The following is a 19,993-nucleotide window of genomic DNA, read 5'->3' as shown; positions in this document are numbered from 1 at the left end:
GCTGGCGGAGAAGTAAAAGAATGCCGTGAACAGTAAAGGAATTTCATGAAGACGTGCAACAGCATTGCTGCCTGAACCCACTGAAGTGAGAGTACAGTGGAGCACAACTTTATCTCAGGGTATTTGCTGATTCTTGGTGGCCTCTAGTTTGGGGTTTCATCAGGCACAAACAGGAGAACTTTAATGGGTAAATTAGGGAGAAACAAACCTCTTGATTTTGGCTCTGGTGAATGGTAGACCCCAGTGCACCACTCACGCAGGTTAGAGATCAGGATTTATATTACTTATGTGGTCTGTACATTCATAAGCTGAAAATTTAGTTTAAATTTTACCTGACTGGTAAAAGCAAACACAAACTTTCTTTAGTGGGTTAATTTCTAAATTCAGATATCAAAGAATTCCTACATTTAATGTATCAAAAGATGATGGCCTCAGTAAATAAGCTACTATGGATAAAAAGTCAGCTGAAGGACACAAATTATAGGATCAGACCTACAGAGATTGGAGATACTGAAGTGACTGAATACAGAATATAGTTAGAATTGGACTATAAAGAAAGCTGAGCACAGAAGAATTGATGCTTTTGAACTGTGGTGTTGGAGAAGACTCTTGAGAGTCCCTTGGACAGCAAGGAGATCCAACCAGTCCATCCTAATGGAAATCAATCCTGGATGTTCATTGGAAGGACTGATACTAAAGCTGAAACTCCAATATTTTTGTCCACCTGATGCGAAGAGCTGACTCATTTGAAAAGACCCTGATGTTGGGAAAGACTGAAGGCAGGAAGAGAAGGGGACGACAGAGGATGAGATGGTTGGATGGCATCACCGACTCAATGGACATGAGTTTGGGTAAACTCTTGGAGTTGGTGATGGACAGGGAGGCCTGGTGTGCTGCAGTTCATGGGGTCACAAAGAATCAGACGCGACTGAGCGACTGGACTGAACTAATGTTCAATATGCTTTAAAAACTAAGAAAGAATTTAATGCATAATAAAGAGACAAGATACTATCTAAATAGATCCAGATGAAGTAAAAAAATCAAACTTAGAAATAAAAATGCAGTGCTTACTTAGCACATATACTAAAATTGGAACGATACAGAGATTAGCATGGCCCCTGCACAAGAATGATACACAAATTTATGAAGCATTTCATATTTTTCACTCTTGGATATAAATCACAGCAAGATCCTCTTTGACTCACCTCCTAGAGTAATGGAAATAAAAACAAAAATAAACAAATGGGACCTAATTAAACTTAAAAAGCTTTTGCATAGCAAAGGAAATAATAAACAAGATTAAAAGACAAGCCTCAGAATGGGAGAAAATAATTGCAAACAAAGCTACTGACATAGGATTAATCTCCAAAATACATAAGTAGCTCATATAGCTCAATATCAGAAAAATAAACCAATCAAAAAACAGACAAGAGGCCTAAGCAGACATTTCTCCAAAGAAGACATACAGATGGCCAATAAACACATGAAAAGATGCTCAACACTGCACATTATTAGAGAAATGCAAAACAAAAATAAAATATCACTTCACACCAATCAGAGTCATCATCAGTTCAGTTGCTCAGTGGTGTCCGACTCTTTGTGATCCCATGGACCGCAACATGCCTGGCCTCCCTGTCCATCACCAATTCCCAGCGCTTACTCAAACTCATGTTCATCTAATCGGTGATGCCATCCAGCCATCTCATCCTCTGTCGTCCCCTTCTCCTCCTGCCCTCAATCTTTTCTAGCATCACGGTCTTTTCAAATGATTTAGCTCTTCGCATCAGGTAGCCAAAGTATTAGAGCTTCAGCTTCAGCATCACTCCTTCCAGTGAATATTCAGGACTGATTTCCTTTAGGATGGACTGGTTGGATCTCCTAGCAGTCCAAGGGACTCTCAAGAGTCTTCTCCCAACACCACAGTTCAAAAGCATCAATTCTTTGGCTCTCAGCTTTCTGTATAGTTCAACTCTCACATCCATACATGACTACTGGAAAAACCATAGCTTGGACTGGACAGACCTTTGTTGGCAAATGTCTCTGCTTTTTAATATGCTATCTAGGTTGGTCATAGCTTTTCTTCCAAGGAGCAAGCAGTGTCTTTTAATCAGAATAGCCATCAACAAAAAAATTACAAATAATAAATACTGGAAGTGATGTGGAGAAAAGGGAACCCTATTACACTCTTGGTGGGAATTTAAATTGAAATGGCCACTATGGAGAATAGTATGGAGATTTAACAAACTAGGAATAAAATTACCATACAACCCACCAATCCCATGACTGAGCATAAATCCTGAGAAAACTACAATTCAAAAACACATGCACTCCAATGTTAACTGCAGCACTATTGACAATAGCCAGGACACGGAAGCAACATAGATGTCCATCAACAGAAAAATGGGTAAAGAAGTTGTATGTATGTATATATATAAATACATGGACATATATATAGACACATACAATGGAATACTACTCGGCCATAAAAAGGAATGAATTTGAGTCAGCTATAGTGAGGTTGATGAACCTAGAGCCTGTTATACAGTTTGAAGTCACAAAAAGAAAAGCAAATATCGTATATTAACATATGTATGTGGAATCTAGAAAAATGGTACTGAAGAACACGTTTAGAGAGGAGAAATGGAGGCAGACGCAGGGAATGGCCTGGTGCACACAGCAGGGGAAGGAGCGGGCAGGGTGAGCTGAGCGCGCAGCACTGACGTGTACCACCGTCAGGTGTGACGCGGACAAGCAGCAGGACGCGGCTGTACAGCACAGGGAGCCAGCCCGGTGCTCTGCGACGACCCACGGGGTGGAACGGTGTGGGAAGGAGGCTTAGGAGGGAAGGACACATGCACAACTGTGGCTGATTTGTGCTAATGCACGGTAGAGACCACCATGGCATTGTAAAGCAAGTATCCTTCAATTTAAAAAAAGGCAGTAATAACTAGAAACTCAGTTAATGTGTTTGCTGTCCAGCACCTTAAGATAAGTTGAAAAGAGAACAGGTGAACTGGAAGACAGAGGTAAATAAATGTATAATAGAGCAGAAAAATAAAAATGGGAAATATGAAAAGAAAAGAGGTAAGGAAAAAGTAACCAGAAGATCTATCATATATCCAATATAAATTACATAGGAGAGACAAGAAATAATTAAAGAGAAATAGGTCAGGATAACAGCTTAAGGTTTTGCAGAAACAGTGAAAGACACTGTTACTCAGATCAGGAAACTCATTCCTTGAATCTCAAGCATATAAATAAAGATAGCTCAATACATGGCTGACCATAGTCAAACTTGTGACCACTTAAGATAAAATCACCTAAAAAGAAACAACACACTGCAAACAAATAACAGACTGAAATCTGATATCACAACCACGGAACAAAAACATTAAAGAAACTCAGTGCCAGTTTAACACCCTAAATGCTACACTTCAAGAACAAGAGTTAATGAATATGTTTCCAGACAAACAAAAATAAATTTCATTACAACAGATCCTATCTTTGAAAGATGAATTTCTAAATGCTGTACTTCAGGAAAAAAGAAAGCAATTCAAGCAAAAAGTTCTGAAATGCAAGAATGTTGAAAAAAGAAAATGATAAACATGGAGGTCAATCTAAACAAAGATTGAGAGCACAAAAGAAATTGTAATAATATCTAATTTATGATGTTAAAAGTCAAGAAATAACTAAAATAATTACAAAATATTAAATAGAAAGAGACTTGGATTTGTAGTAAAGTTCTTACAGTATTTAGAAGTAGACTGATAGTGATTAGTTTTATAATTTAAGTTAAAATAGAAAGCTACCATTGCTATTACAAGATAATCATTACAATTAGAAACAAGTGTCTAACTTCTAAACTAGCATGAAAATTAAAGTTGCTTAGTCGTGTCCGACTCTTTGAGACCCCATGGACTGCAGCCTGCCATGCTCCTCTGTCCGTGGAATTCTCCAGGCCAGAATATTGGAATGGGTAGCCATTCCCTTCTCCAGGGGATCTTCCCAAGCCAGGGATCGAACCCTGGTCTCCCACATTGCAGGTGGATTCTTTACCATCTGAGCCACCTGAAAGTGAAAGCAGCGCAGTAAAATAAACGGGAGTGGGGGAACACAGGAAAAATCTGACCCAATCCAAACAAAAGGGGCGAGAGGGAGGTAAGACACGACAAACAACTAGAAAACATGGGACAGATAAAACGCAGAAAATAAAAGGGCAGAAATTAAGCCAAGTACATTAGTGAGTAAGAATGTAAATGGAAAGATCTTTCCAATTAAAGGTCAAAAACTAGTAAAATGGGGAAAAAATCCAATTACCTGTTGTTTACCATAGACAAAATTAAAATATTAAGGACAGGGACTTCCTTGTGGTCCAATGGTTAAAATCCGCCTTGCAATACAGGAGGCGCAGGTTTGCTCCCTTGGAGAACTAAGATCCCATATACTATGCAGTAAGTAAGCCCGTGCTCCGCAACTAAAAGCCTGTATGCTGCAATTACTGAAGCCCCTGTGCCGTAACTACTGAGCCCGTGTGCCACAGCTACAGAGTGCATGAGCCGCAGTGAAGGCTCCTGCACGACACAACTAGGACCTGATGTAGCCAGTCTAATAAATAGATCATATAAGGACTAACAGAGTTTTGCCAAGAGAACACACTGGTCATAGCAAACACCTTCTTCCAACAACACACGAAGACTCTACACATGGACATCACCAGATGGTCAACACCAAAATCAGATTGATTACATTCTTTGCAGCCAAAGATGGAGAAGCTCTATACAGTCAGAAAAATAAGACTGGGAGCCGACTGTGGCTCAGATCATGAACCCCTTAGTCAAATTCAGGCTTAAACTGAAGAAAGTAGGGAAAACCAGTAGAACTTTCAAGTGTGACCTAAATCAAACCCTTTACGATTATACTGTGGAAGTGAGAAATAGGTTCAAGGGATTATATCTGATAGGGTGTCTGAAGAACTATGGACGAAGTTTCATGACAGTGTACAGGAGGCAGGGCTCAAGACCATGCTAAGAAAAAGAAATGCAAAAAAGCAAAATGGTTGTCTGAGGAGGCCTTACAAATAGCTGTGAAAAGAAGAGAAGCCAAAAGCAAAGGAGAAAAGGAAAGATATACCCGTTTGAATGCAGAGTTCCAAAGAATAGCAAGGAGAGATAAGAAAGCCTTCCTCAGTGATCATTGCAAAGAAACAGAGGAAAACAATACAATGGGAAAGACTAGAGATCTCTTCAAGAAAATTAGAGATACCAAGGGAACATTTCATGCAAAGATGGGCTCAATAAAGGACAGAATGGTATGGACCTAACAGAAACAGATGAGATTCAGAAGAGGTGGCAAGAATACACAGAAGAACTGTACAAAAAAGACCTTCACAACCCAGATAATCACAATGGTGTGATCACTTACCTAGAGCCAGACATACTGGAATGTGAAGTCATGTGGGCCTTAGGAAGCATCACTACGAACAAAACTAGTGGAGGTGATGGAATTCCAGTTGAGCTATTTCAAATCCTAAAAGATGATGCTATGAAAGTGCTGCATTTAATATGCCAGCAAATTTGGAAAACTCAGCAGTGGCCACCGGACTGGAAAAGGTCAGTTTTCATTACAATTCCAAAGAAAGGGAATGCCAAAGAATGTTGAAACTACCACACAATTGCACTCATCTCACATACTAGCAAAGTAATGCTCAAAATTCTCCAAGTCAGACTTCAACAGTATGTGAACCGTGAACTTCCATTTGTTCAAGCTGGATTTAGAAAAGGCAGAGGAACCAGAGATCAAATTGCCAACATCCATTGGATCATCGAAAAACCAAGCGAGTTCCAGAAAAACATCTGCTCCTGCTTTATTGACTATATTGAAGCTTTTGACTGTGTGGATCACAACAGACTGTGGAAAATTCTTCAAGAAATGGGTATACCAGACCACCTGACCTGCCTCCTGAGAAATCTGTATGCAGGTCTGGAAGCAACAGTTAGAATGGAATGACAGACTGGTTCTAAATTGGGAAAGGAGTACGTCAAGACTGTATATTGTCATCCTTCTTATTTAACTTATATGCAGAGTACATCATGAGAAACGGTGGGCTGGAAGAAGCACAAGTGGAATTAAGATTTCCGAGAGAAATATCAATAACCTCAGATATGCAGATGACACCACCCTTATGGCAAAAAGTGAAGAAGAACTAAAGAGCCTCTTGATGAAAGTGAAAGAGGAGAGTGAAAAAGTTGGCTTAAAGCTCAACATTCAGAAAACGAAGATCATGGCATCTGGTTCCATCAACTTCATGGGAAATAGATGGGGAAACAGTAGAAACAGTGGCTGACTTTATTTTTCTGGGCTCCAAAATCACTGCAGATGGTGACTGCAGCCATGAAATTAAAAGACACTTACTCCTTGAACGGAAAGTTATGACCATCCTAGACAGCATATTAAAAAGCAGAGATGTTACTTTGCCAACAAAGGTCCATCTAGTCAAGACCATGGTTTTTTCAGTAGTCATGTATGGATGTGAGAGTTGGACTATAAAGAAAGCTGAGCGCCAAAGAATTGATGCTTTTGAACTGTGGTGTTGGAGAAGACTCTTGAGAGTCCCTTGGACTGCAAGGAGACCAGTGCATCCTAAAGGAGATCAGTCCTGGGTGTTCATTGGAAGGACTGATGTCGAAGCTGAAACTCCAATACTTTGGCCACCTGATGAGAAGAGCTGACTCATTTGAAAAGACTGTGATGCTGGGAAAGATTGAGGGCAGGAGGAGAAGGGGACAAGAGAGGATAAGATGGTTGGATGGCATCACTGACTCGCTGGACATGGGTTTGGGTAGACTCCGGGAGTTGGTAATGGACAGGGAGGCCTGGCGTGCTGCAGTCCATGGGGTCGCCAAGAGTCGGACACGACTGAGCAACTGAACTGAACTGAACTCATAATCTGAGTCTAAAATACAGGCAGAATTAAAAAAAAAAAAAAAAAACCTGAAAATCATAAAAAAAAAAATACAGATAAAAGATCAAAGGATTATGTAGCCACCACACATGTAAAGAAAAAGAACTAGACAGGGTCATCAGATGACGATTTAGAGTAAAAGAGGCTTTTGAATGAAAGGGGCTGGGATAGTTTATCATTCATTTAGAAAAAGAAAGAAAGAATGAAATGGACCCCTATCTCATACAATGACATAAAACCATGAAAGAAGGATCAAATTTTAAAAACTTTTAGAGACAAATACAGAAACATTTTTGAGAATGGAGGGACTTCTAGAAAGACACATGAAGGAAAAGATCGATTAATTGGATTATATGAAAATAACAGCTGTTCATTTCACTTTAGGGTGCAAAGACAAGCATAAATTCAGGAGAAGAGTTTTACAACATCAAAAATAAAAACATTTCACATAGAAACAAAAATGCCTAATAAATGCATAAATATTAGCTCAACTGGCTATCTGGGACAAGAGGCAAAGCCCTGGTTTACTGCATTTCGTGGTGTAAATAATCTTACATGGCTCATTTCAAGCTAATCACCTGATGTCACTGAACACAGAGTTAAGATCAGTTTAAATACTTTCAAACACAATTGGCATTGCCTAATTGTAATTAGTAAAGCTGATCATACAATCATCACTCAACCTACCAATTCCACTCTAGTATGAACAAAAGAGAACTGCTACACATGTGGAGTAGGATATACATACAAAACTTTTTAGCAACACTGTTCATAAAAGAAGAAAATGAACAGTTGTACTGTCTATCAAATATAGTATGGACAAATATACTGTAATATATCCACTCAATGGAATACAAAAAAGGCAATGAAAAGACATGAACTAGCTATAAACTTCAAATAAACAAATCACAAATACAAAATTTTGAGTGAAAAAAACACAAGTCGGAATAATAAAAGTAATATGTTTTCTATTCATATAAAGTTGACAAACAGGCAAAATTCAACAATACATTGTTAAGGGATATGTGCATGCATGCTTAAGTGCTCAGTCATGTCCAACTCTTTGTAACCCCATGGACTGTATCACCAGGCTCCTCTGTCCATGGAATTCACCAGGCAAGAATCCTGGAGTGGGTAGCCATTCTCTTCTGCTGGGGATCTTTCGTACCCAGGGATCAAACTCAGGTCTCCTGCATTGTGGGTGGATTCCTTATTGTCTGAGCCACCAGTGAAGACTAAGGGATATATATATACAGGTAGTAAAATAATCAAGAAAATGGTTAAGATTAAATCTAGGAAAGTGGTTTTATGGGATGAAATTGGAAAGGGACATTGTGGGTCTTCAAATGTATTGGTAAGTTTTTATTTCTTAAGCTGAAGGAAAAAATAAATAAAAAGGGAGATAAGTAAACATAATGATAATATAAGGGAAAACTTGTAAGAAAAATATTTATTGTTATAAAAATAATCTGCTTTAAAAATGAATATCTGAATCTGAATTCTGTAATATTTTGGTGAGTATCTCTTCAAGCAATCTCAAACAAAAAAAAGTTTCCTTCTTTTTCTCCACTGGTATTGGGTTTGGAAAATGTTGAGATGTTCATCTCTAACATCTCTTGGGAAAAAAAAAATGATTATTTTCAGACATGGGCTAATGGCTTAGTTTAGGATTTTGTTCTCTTAACAAAATTTTGTTCCTCTGAATGGCATGAGACACCATTATGCTAAAAAAGAGAGCTGAATTAATTATATTACCACAAAACTTAGGACAAAAATGTTTTTCAGCTAGGAGCTGAAATAGAGAATAGCAAATAACCTACGCTTTAAAACATTGAATAAATTCATATGAATTACTTAAATGTTATATTATTTAAAAAGAAAGTATTTTTAAAGACTTGATTATCCCTCTGAAAATAAATCAAGTTATTATTTAAAAAGTACTTTTAATATTTTGATAATCCCACCAATATTTTCAGAATCATGTTAAGTTACTCACATGAAATAAGCATATATCTCTGATTTCAGAACATAAACCTAGGTCAAGAATAATAAATATATGCAACATTCCTTAGTATTTCTGCCATCTAAAGTATTGCTCCCCCTTGGCCTTATGGTATTATCAATGGGTGACAGGAACATCAGACTTCTTTTGGAACTCCTTTAAATGGCAAATGTGAAAAACGTATCTCTTAGATAACCAAAGAAAATTTCAGACTTTCTTCTGTATCTTGCTTTTCTAAAATTAGTTTCATTTCCACTTAGTATATTTAAAGTATTTAACTCTTTTATGTTTAAATAAATAAATGTAAGTTTTTCAAATTTGTTTTATGTTCTCTTGAAAGATGACTGGATTAGAGACATAAACACTTATTATGGTTAGAAAAAAATTCTAGGAAGTTATAAAATATCTATTTCAATTTATTTAATTTTCTACCTTATTTCAGTGAAAATAAAGTATATATGTCTATTACAGTTTTTGAAGACCATTCAATGAATATAGTACATATAATGTTTTACAAAATCACATAATAAAAAAAAATTCACATTAAAAGAAAGGTCACATTGCCTTCTGAAAAGCATTCAGTATTTTGCTACTGAAATTGAAGCCTGCTAAATTCAAACTCAAGTTTCTTTCTCTTAATTAACTTGGGCCTTTGGCAAAAAATTATTTAACTTTCACACTTCCTCAAGTGTTCTAAACAAAGAGTAAAACAGAATTAAAAGACAAATTAGCAAGTTTAGGGAAAAAGGAGGAAATCAATGTAATGGGACTTAATGCTTGAGTTGTACAATGTTGACCAGTGACCCAAATAAATTTGGGGCACATACTTTTCCATCCCAAAGCTATCTGGATAAAGGGAGGCTCATAACCTTCACATTACCCCCACCATGACACATCATCCTACCACTGAATAACAGAAGACAAACACTGACCTAGTTTAGAAGTGCAGACGAAAAAAAATGAAAACAGGATACATAGCTACGGCAAGGAAACCATGGTAACCAGAAAAGGGAACTGTTTTGCTTACTTTATTTTGGTCAGAATAATCAGCAAGCTGAGCCTTCAGCTCTGTAATCTCAGCCTCTAACAGACGGATCACTTCCTCGTAATCCATTTCCATTCCCTGTGCCTGTCTCTGCGCAGCTTCGGCAAGATGAAGCCGACTTCGCAGGGCTCTTGTTTCTTCGACCACAGCTTTGGCTTCCTAAATATTTAAAAAAATAATGTCATTGAAGAAAAGAATGTAAAAATAGTAGTGGTTTAAACAAATTATTTTCTTCTTTCTGGAAGTTATAATTCAAAAAATGAATCAATATAGTTATATTATTCACATCTCAATTTGAAGAGGGTTCAGGATGGGGTACACATGTATACCTGTGGTGGATTCATTTTGATATTTGGCAAAACTAATACAATTATGTAAAGTTTAAAAATAAAATTAAAAAAAAAGAAAACTAATATTCATGTTATTTAATTAAGGTCATGCGTGACCTTACTTTTCCTTGATTTCTTGGATAACTTTCAGTATGGACTCTCCAACTTCACACATTTAGGAGAGAATTTTGAAAATAAGAGAAACAGAAGAAAATTGAAAATGGAAAATAGAATAAGAATTGGCTCAAAAGATAAAAAGAGCAGACTTCTACAAGTCAAGTAGGTGGTAGGGCTCATGTTCTATGAAGGTTTTTGCAGCTTCATCAGATCCTGCTGAGAGATTTATAGTGTTAAGGGCTTCTCAGTGGTCCAAGCCCCAGGAGCCAAATCTTATTCCTAGACATCAGTCTAAGAGCTACCTCCCCATTTTGATTTAAACCAAAAGGCAGAATTCAGTAGTAAAATATACAGCCATTTCTATAGGATGCAATGCTCACCACATTTAGAACAACACTGAGGGAAAGGCATTACTAAAAGCCATTTTATACATAATCAACAGAGGCTGAGAGAGGTAACATAACCTATGCAAGGGCAGATACCAGTGCCAAAATTTAAACCCAGCTTTATCTGACTCCAACATTAATGCTCTTCTCACCATTTTACTCCACCACTACATGACAAAAACAAAACCAAAACTATACACTCGCTGTATTTTTCATCTTAGGAAGTAGATGGTGTGGCCCAAAGCATTTGCACTCTCAAAACTGTGCCTTGGTGCTGGCTCAATAACAGTTCCCAGGACACCAATATAATTTAATATTGCACTTGCTATAATGTAAACCATTTCTTTCTTTTTTTTTTTTACTTGATGCAGAAATTGTTTTTCTCTGCAATGGAACTTTCTGCTCCAATTGCCGTGGCTAATATTCAACTATGGCTATTTTAATTTTCTGGGAGCTTTTACAGGACGCTTGCTTTTGTTTGAGCCTAAGGGAGGGTTAGAAATATTTTTACTACAGGACATATTTTAAGGGTCAATTTTTCATTCTTACATTCAATAACTATTAAGTACTTACTGTGTGTCAGTTTCTGTCTCAGGTACTGAAGATGGAGCACCTAACACAATACAAAGTCCTCCTTTTGTCCCCCGATATTTATAATCTAGTTTGGGGAGATGACAAACTAGAGAGAGTCAATGAAGAGCTCACTTAGAAGACTTTTAATCAGAGAACAGCAGAAAGGATGGAGCTTTCTGGGCAGAGAGAACAGTTTGTGCAAAGGAACTGAGATAGCATTGTGCATCCATAGCATTCTGCATCTTGAGAGAACAGCAAGGAACCCAGGGTGGCCGAAGTAGACAGGAGGAGAGGACAGGAAGGAGGGGGTGCAGGACATGGGGGTAAAGTGCTCACAGGTCTCTGGGCAGGGATGGTGCTGGCATGGAGTGACAGATCTTGAGAGCCTTTGTAGGCCATTGTAAGGACTTTAGTTTTACTCACAGCCAGAGGGAAAGCGACTGGAGAGTGCTGAGCAGAGACGCGGTAAAAGGACACCTATCTAACTAACACATCAGTCAGTTCAGCCCAGACGATCAAGGGTTACCAGTGTCACAACTGGATCAACTTCACAAAAGACTGCACAAATGGGAGGTAACGGCCTAGCATGTGTCAACAGGGCTCTAAATGTTTTGGATAGATCACCTCAAATAATCTACCCAGTGCTGTGAGAGGTATGTCCAGTTTTACCCTCATTTAATAGACAGGAAACTGGAAAGTTAAGTAGTTTGCTCAGAATCACAAACTTAGTAAGTGGCAGAGCTGGGATTTGAACCCAGGCTGTCTAGTTACAAAGTCCACAGTCTTGGCTACAGAATATGCTAAAAAAACAAATCACTTGTAGATGACAACATCATCGGGGCCCAGCCCTGCATGAGCTCAGGATGTGGCCATTACAACACACTCAAACACATTTGAGGCTGCTACACCATTCCCCATTTTCCATTCAATCAGGCTAGGAAAAAAATAATATTATCACTGAAGAGAAAGGGAGGGGCAGAGAATTCACCATAGCAGCAATGAAGAATAACTAATTCGATGATTTGTCTCCTTCACAGTTGCTTCATACAGCCTTTATTCCTCTATAAAAACAGCACTTTTATTTTTGTTCAAAGAACGCTAGTTAATTAAATGAAGAATCTGAATGGAATTTATACAGCCATTATGGTGCACTGATGGTAATACGGTGTGAAATGCAGTGGGGTGGTAAGAGATGCAGAGGTTTTGCTGCTGAATAAATTCATGTCATTTCTTTTGTAAATGTATAACTGTCAGGCTGGTAAATGTGACCCCTTAGCAAAGTTCTAGCCCAATTCCCACTGAATGGCTGTTTAAAAGATCAGTGCATTGAAATAACGACTCTTAGAGGAAGCAGTAAAGAAAAGATAGCAGCAGTGTGCCACATTTAGCAATACAGGATCACATAAATCCATTTTTTCTTTTCCTCCTGGGCTGTTTTCTAATAACTGTAAAGCCTCCTATGTCAGTAATAATTGAGCCAGAATTTTCCTAGTACCTCACCATGAGCCTGAAATCCAATCAGGCGAAATGTGGTAGCTAGTTCACTGATTTACTCTGTTAGGTACAGATTAATTCAGTTTAAAAGTTAGAAAACGCTGGATCATAAAATAGCAAGGGAATTCCAAACAAGCATCTACTTCTTCACTGACTACACTAAAGCCTTTGACTGTGTGGATCATAACAGTCTGTGGAAAATTCTTAAAGAAATGGGAACACCAGACCACCTTACTTGTCTCCTGAGAAACCTGTATGCAGGGCAAGAAGCAACAGTTAGAACCAGACATGGAATAATGGACTGGCTCAAAATTGGGAAAGGAATACGTCAAGGCTGTATTCCTTTGTTACCCTGCTTACTTAACTTATATGCAGAGTACATTATGAGAAATGCCAGGCTGAAAGACTCAGAAGCTGGAATCAAGATTGCTGGGAGAAATATCAACAACCTCAAATATGCAAGTGATACCACTCTAATGGCAGAAAGCAAAGAGGAACTAAAGAGTCTCTTGATGAATGTGAAAGAGGAGAGTGAAAAAGCTGGCTTAAAACTCAGCATTCAAAAAACTTAAGATCCTGGCACCTGGTCCCATCACTTCATGGCAAATAGATGGGGAAAAAGTGGAAACTGACAGGTTTGACTTTCTTTGGCTCCAAAATCACTGTGGATGGTGAGTACAGCCACAAAATTAAAAGACGCTTGTTCCTTGGAAGAAAAGCTATAACAAACCTAGACAGCGTATGAAAAAGCAGAGACATCACTTTGCCAACAAATGACCATATAGTCAAAGCTATGGTTTTTCCAGTAGTCATGTACAGATGTGAGAGCTGGACCATAAAGAAGGCTGAGCGTCAAAGCATTGATGCACTCGAACTGTGATGCTGGAGAAGACTCTTGAGAGTCCCTTGGACAGCAAGGAGATCAAATCTGTCAATCCTAGAAGAAATCAATTCTGAAAATTCATTGGAAGGACTGATGCTGAAGCTGAAGCTTCAATACTTTAGCCACCTGATGCAAAGAGCTAACTCACTGGAAAAGAACTGGGTGCTGGGAAAGACTAAGGGCAGGAGAAGAGGGTGAGAGAGGATGAGATGGTTGGATGGCATCATGGACTCAAAGGACATGAGTTTGAGCAAATTCTGGGAGACGGTGAAGGACAGGGAAGCCTGTCGTGCTGCTGTCCGAGGGGTCACAAAGAGTCAGGTAGAACTTAGCAACTGAACAACAAAGATGTAATAGCAAATCAGAAAAATCAACAAAAGCATTATGCATTTTAATATTAAGCAGTACAAAGAAATGCACTAAAAGGGAATCCTAAATTATGAAGGCATATCCCTGACATAACATTTTTTTAGTGACACAGAGAAAATAACTTCAACTTACACTGTCTGGTTGTTAAATCAGGATTTTCCACCTTAGAATTTCACAATGAACCGTCAGGGAAGATCAGACCAAATCCTTTGAAAATATACTTCACACTAATGAAAATCTTTGTAGGCTACAAGAACTTCGCTACGTGATTATGCTGAGACAAAGGGCAGCATAAGCTCAAAGGACAAAATACCGTATGTTTCCATATACAGCACTTTTCTCCCTTTAAGGCACTGTTGTTGCTGTTCAGTCACTAAGCAGTGTCGGGCTCTTTGTGACCCCATGGACCGCAGCATGCCATCTCTGTCCATCACCAACTCTTGGAGTTTACCTAAACTCATGTCCATTGAGTCCGTGATGCCATCCAAACATCTCATCTTCTGTCGCCCGCTTCTTCTCCTGCCCTCAGTCATTTCCAGTATCAGGGTCTTTTCCAGTGAGTCAGCTCTTTGTATCAGGTGGATAAAGTACTGGAGCTTCAGCTTCAGTGCTTCCAATGAATATTATGTTGATTTCCTTTAGGATTGACTGTTTTGATCTCCTTGCTGTCCAAGGGACTCTCGAGTCTTCTCTGGTGCCATGAGTTGACAGGCTACTTTATGTTCCAACTCTCACATCTGTACATGACTACTAGAAAAACTACTAGAAAAACTAGAAAAACTCTAGCTTTGGCTAGAGACCTTTGTTGGCAAAGTGATGTCTCTGCTTTTTCAAATGGAGGCTAGGTTTGCCATAGCTTCTCCTCCAAGCAATAAGCATCTTTTAATTCTGTTGCTGGAGTCACTGTCGAGAGTGATTTTGGAGCCCAAGAAAATAAAACCTGCCACTGTTTCATTAACATGATATTGAATAAAAAATATGGGCGTTAGATATACTTCAGAATCTTAGATATATGATTTTTTTTTTTCATTTTCTGGCTCTGTAATTCTCCAAGACTCAGTTTTTTCATTTGTATAAGGGTAAATAACAGCATCCACTTTATAAGCTCAAAACAACTCTCACAATAAGGGTTAAAGAACTACAGCTCTTGGCACACTTTTTCCCTGTTCCTCTTCATTGTTTTCAAATAGACACATAATCACCAACGCGCTGAGAGGGCTAGACTGGATGAAATGACTGAGGCACTCAAGCAGTTCTTTGGAAGTAAAACGTGCACGTCTTTTTTAACGTTAGCAACAGTTATGTAAAACCTTCCCTTCTCTAGTTGTGAGTTTTAACGGCTCCCCAAAGTAGAAGGAAAAAGCACTAACTGCAGTTGCTCATTTGTAATTAGGCAGCACATCCACATCACTAAACTGAGAAGTTCTGTAATTTTTAAGCTAATCAGTAAATCTTTCACAATGTCAACTGCTGACAGGAGAAAAAGGAGGCCTCCAAGAGATATATGTTTTAGTGTATTGTAACTTATGCTACCAAGCCCAAAAGAATACTTCTCTTATCAGCTTCCTACATCCACTCATTGGAAAACCCTTCTTGGTCTTGGTCCCATTACAGCCTGTGAAAAAGATTAAGGGTTACTGCAGGAAGAGGGATGTTGAAGGAAAAATGTTTAAAAGCAAGCTATATTTAGTTTCCTTAAGTATTGATTTTATTAAAATACGCTTAATGTTCCTCTCAAGGGATGATCTCAAATAATTTGCTAGTGGTTCAAAAAAGGAATCTACAACTCATCCCTTAACCATGACATTGTTGGAGGAGAAAATGAATTCACAGAACTTTATGTACGTCTCTGATGTGTGTTCTTCCCCTTCCTTTCCTTTTGCCTTCTCTGGGTGTACATCCATCCCTCTCTTCCGCCTCCATACCTAACCAGTTATCAGGCACTGTGAATTCTTCACTGGTGATGTTTGCACCACTCCTTAATATCCATTCTTACCATCAAGCTATTATTCATGTCTTTAACACCTCACACATAGGTGCACACTGCATACTCTGTTCTTCACTATAATGTACTCTGCATACTTCTGAAGGATCAATTTTCCTGAAATATTGCCTAGGAAACAAACCTAGATAAAATGTTGCTAAGAACATGGTACACGATAAATATATTCTCAATCTCTACACTTGAAGGTTCTCCACTATTTGTTCCAAATCAGTCTTTCCAGTTTTAGCACACTGACTTATGGATTAACATATCCAAGTGCGTTCACTTACCAATTTCCCAGACTAAACTCTCTCACCTCCAAAATACTTTTGAGCACATTATTCCTTCCACTAGGTGAATATATTTTTCCTCTTTTTCTCCTTCATCCAGCTGCCATCTATTCTTCAAAATCTACTTTAGATTTTATCTTTTCTCATCTTTCCAGACCACTTAAGCTTAAAATGGTCTTAGCTGTGGAGCGGGTTCTTCTCTAGTTGCAGCAAGAGCGGGCTACTCCCCATTTGTGGTGCACGGGTTCTCCTCTTGGTGCGGCACACAGGCTCTAGGGTGCGCAGGCTTCAGAAGCTGTGGTATGTGGGCTCAGTAGTCGTGGCTCCCGGGCTCCAGACCACAGGCTCAGTAGTTGCGGCACACAGGCTTCATTGCTCCACAGCAAGTGAAAACTTCCTAGAGCAGGCATCAAACCCGTATCTGCTGCATTGGCAGGCAGATTCTTTACCTCTGAGCCACCAGGGAAGTCCTCCCCTCCTTTTATCCTTAATAATATCTGTTGTCTGTAATTACTCCACAGGCTATTTAGCATTTCCTACTGCTCTGTTAAACTGTCATGAAAATAATATTTTACTCCCAAACTTTCTAATGACAAAAAAGATCTTGACTGATGAAAGTAGAACACAAGTTGTCTGAGAGTAAAACCCTATTTAATATTAACAGGTCCTCCATTCAACATAAATAAGACATGTAACTGAGTTGACAAATAGTGAAAATGACTATTTTTTCATATATAATTGCCTTATAGAATTTTGTTAGGTATAAAGCTTTCATATGAAGGTTTCAATTTTACAGCAATATTAGTAGAATTGTATTTCATTTAAGTAATTACAATAACAACCATAAGTCATGCTATGAAAAATAGCACATAACGAAAAGCAAATCATTTCATCATGCTCTCTTTATACATGAATTAAAACAAACTCCTTTTATAGTATTTATCAAGTAAATGAAATTACATCTAAACCATGTGGAATGAATACCAAGGTTGAAAAAGGACAGAGAGCTACACTTTATTGTGCTCGACAATTTTATTGCTTGGTTTCTCATTAAACAGACTTAAAAATTATGTACACCAAGTTTATATTTCCCTAAAATTGATAATTTTCCATCATAAGTTAATATAATGAATATATGCTCTCAAGGACTATATAATCTTGAAAGTCCTGTCCAATCCTACCCAAATCCTTGATTCCATGATTCATGTGGTGACACTCCTTTGTAAGTGTGAAAAATGATAGATATTTGTAAGCTCAACAAATAAGATTTTCTTTAGTTTGTATGAAAAAGAAAAAATCCTCACTTTGCAAAGGAAGACTTGGTTCAGCTTTCTGGAGAAAAAGCAGGTCAATCAAATTATAATTAGCTCTAATTAACCCTCCCAAGAGCTGTCAACTTCTTTACCTGCAGCTGCCTCATCCTCCAAAAGGTGCAAAATTGAATTCTGCCTCTGAACATCAAAGAAAATCAAAGAAACAATGTTTAATCTCTGTTTATAAACAGAAGTCCCTAATCAAAGACAGACACACAAGTACATCTATCTAATAAATTTTACCCTGTGAACTTTGCTCACAATATAAATATTAATTAGTTAAAACCCTGTTTTGACAGTATACTTAACCCTGAACATGTATTTTCTGGTTTAGTGAGATTTCACATAAAAGAAAACTATTTTCCTACTTCTCCAGTCCTGGTTACAAGTGTACCAAAACAAGACAGTATTGGAAATTTCTTTAATAATCAGAATTTAAATCCTGTTCAGTGAAACCTAGTATCACTCAGAGGCTACTTTTCCAGTTGTCAAATATTTAAAATTCATCTGAAGTTTGGGGTTTAAGAACAGAAATGTATTCCTTCCAAATTAACCTTTAGAGAATTCAGTTAGGATCAAAATTTTATCAAGTTTTCTTTATTTTGATGGAACCTGACCAAGAATTCCAAATTTGAATCTAGCTATAATAAGATCTGGGGATTCCTTGGTAGCTCAGCTGGTAAAAAATCCGCAGGCAATGCAGGAGACTCAAGTTCAATTCCTGGGTCAGGAAGATCCCCTGAAAGGATAGGCTACCCACTAGAGTATTCATAGGCTTCCCTGGTGGCTCAGATGGTAAAGAATCTGCCTGCAATGCAGGAGACCTGAATTCCATCCCTGGGTTGGGAAGATTTGCCAGAGGAGGGCATAGCAACCCAATCCAGTATTCTTGCCTGGAGAATCCCCATGGATAAAGGAACCTGGCAGGCTACAGTCCTAGGGGTCACAAAGAGTCAGATACCACTGAGTGACTAAGCATGGCACAGCACATAATAAGATCTAAGTAATAAACAAGATTCTTAAATTCATTAAGAAGAAAAAAGTCAGTGAGAACTGATAAGCAAATACTGAATAAATAACAACAGTAAGAAGGAAAAACAAAAAACAAACAAACAAATAAGGTGGGACATGGCCCAAGAATTTAAGGTATATATAAAATATAAAAATTGGTACTAGCCAAAGAAGAGTTAGATAAAACATTCATCCACCCAATATTTATTGACAAAGCTACTGGAAAAATTAGATAGCCCCAAACTGACCCGTAGATTATATGAGAATTTAATTTATGGTAGTGGAAAGTGAAAGTATTAGTTGCTCAGTCATGTCCAACTCTTTGTAACTCAGTGGATTGTAACTCGCCTGGCTTCTCTGTCCGTGGGATTTTCCAGGCAAGAATATTGGATTTTGGGTTGCCATTTCCTTCTCCAGGGGATCTTCCTGACCCAGGGATCAAGCCTGAGTCTCCTGCATCACAGGCAGATTCTTTACCATCTGAGCCACCAAAGATACCCAATGGTAGTGGAGATACTACATAAAAATAAATGGTGCGACAAAAAGCTATTTGGAAAAGAAAGTATAAAGTGTAGCTTCTCATCTCATACTCTATACAACAGAATAATTTCTTATTAAGAACACAAATGAAGTAGAAAAAGCAAGAGTAGGAAAGGGATGCAAATGAAATATAAGGTACATATATGGTCACAAGAAATGTATCAGGAAACCAGCTACCTTGGATATGAAGAACTGTGATGCAATTCACAATTTACTTTGAAACCGATGGTCATAGACAATCTTTGGTATATCTAACATGGATGACAATGAATCAAAGTACACACAATATTTTCAAATAGGGTGATTTAATTATGTAGGGTTAGGCAGGACTAGAGAACTCTTACTTTTAATTCTAAAATAGTTTGTGAATAAATCATTTAACACAGTGTCATGAGTCCCAAAACAAAGTAAGAGTAACGAAAGTGTTTCTCACGTGTTAAACTGCCAAGAAAGGAGTTTTATGGTATCAACTGCCTTATCACTACTTCCTCCTTGAGTAAAATTTACTAGTTTGTCAGCCAAGTTAACATATATTGCTCTCACTTTGTGTTAAGAAACATAAAATGTTTGGCATCTGCCTAAATGTTTGAAATATGCCCTGGAAAGGTGCTCTCTTAGCCACTGACTTATGCAATGTTACAGATTTGTAATTGCTCGTATTTGGTTAACAAGGAAAGTTATAGGCAGCATATCTAC

General features: G+C 38.0%; 1 protein-coding gene and 1 pseudogene across 9 annotated transcripts in view; one reads left to right on the top strand and one right to left on the bottom strand.

Moving 5' to 3' along the window:
* The window catches only part of STXBP4 (syntaxin binding protein 4), a 247,550-nt gene that overhangs the window by 110,187 nt on the left and 117,370 nt on the right, over nucleotides 1-19,993 (bottom strand). For all 9 annotated transcript variants that reach the window (XR_003030692.2, XR_009491553.1, XM_059878162.1 and 6 more), the window contains 1 exon segment: nucleotides 9,991-10,167. Coding sequence is in view for 7 of the 9 variants with exons in the window: in XM_059878162.1 (XP_059734145.1) it covers nucleotides 9,991-10,167 (177 nt within the window). In the remaining 2 variants the exon portion in view is untranslated.
* Nucleotides 1,064-1,163, top strand: LOC112442763 (uncharacterized; annotated as a pseudogene).

The sequence above is a fragment of the Bos taurus genome, chromosome 19 (genome assembly GCF_002263795.3).
Source record: "Bos taurus isolate L1 Dominette 01449 registration number 42190680 breed Hereford chromosome 19, ARS-UCD2.0, whole genome shotgun sequence".
In the NCBI taxonomy this organism is placed as follows: Eukaryota; Metazoa; Chordata; class Mammalia; order Artiodactyla; family Bovidae; genus Bos; species Bos taurus.
Note: the sequence above shows the minus strand (reverse complement) of the source record. Positions and strands in the feature narration are given on the sequence as shown.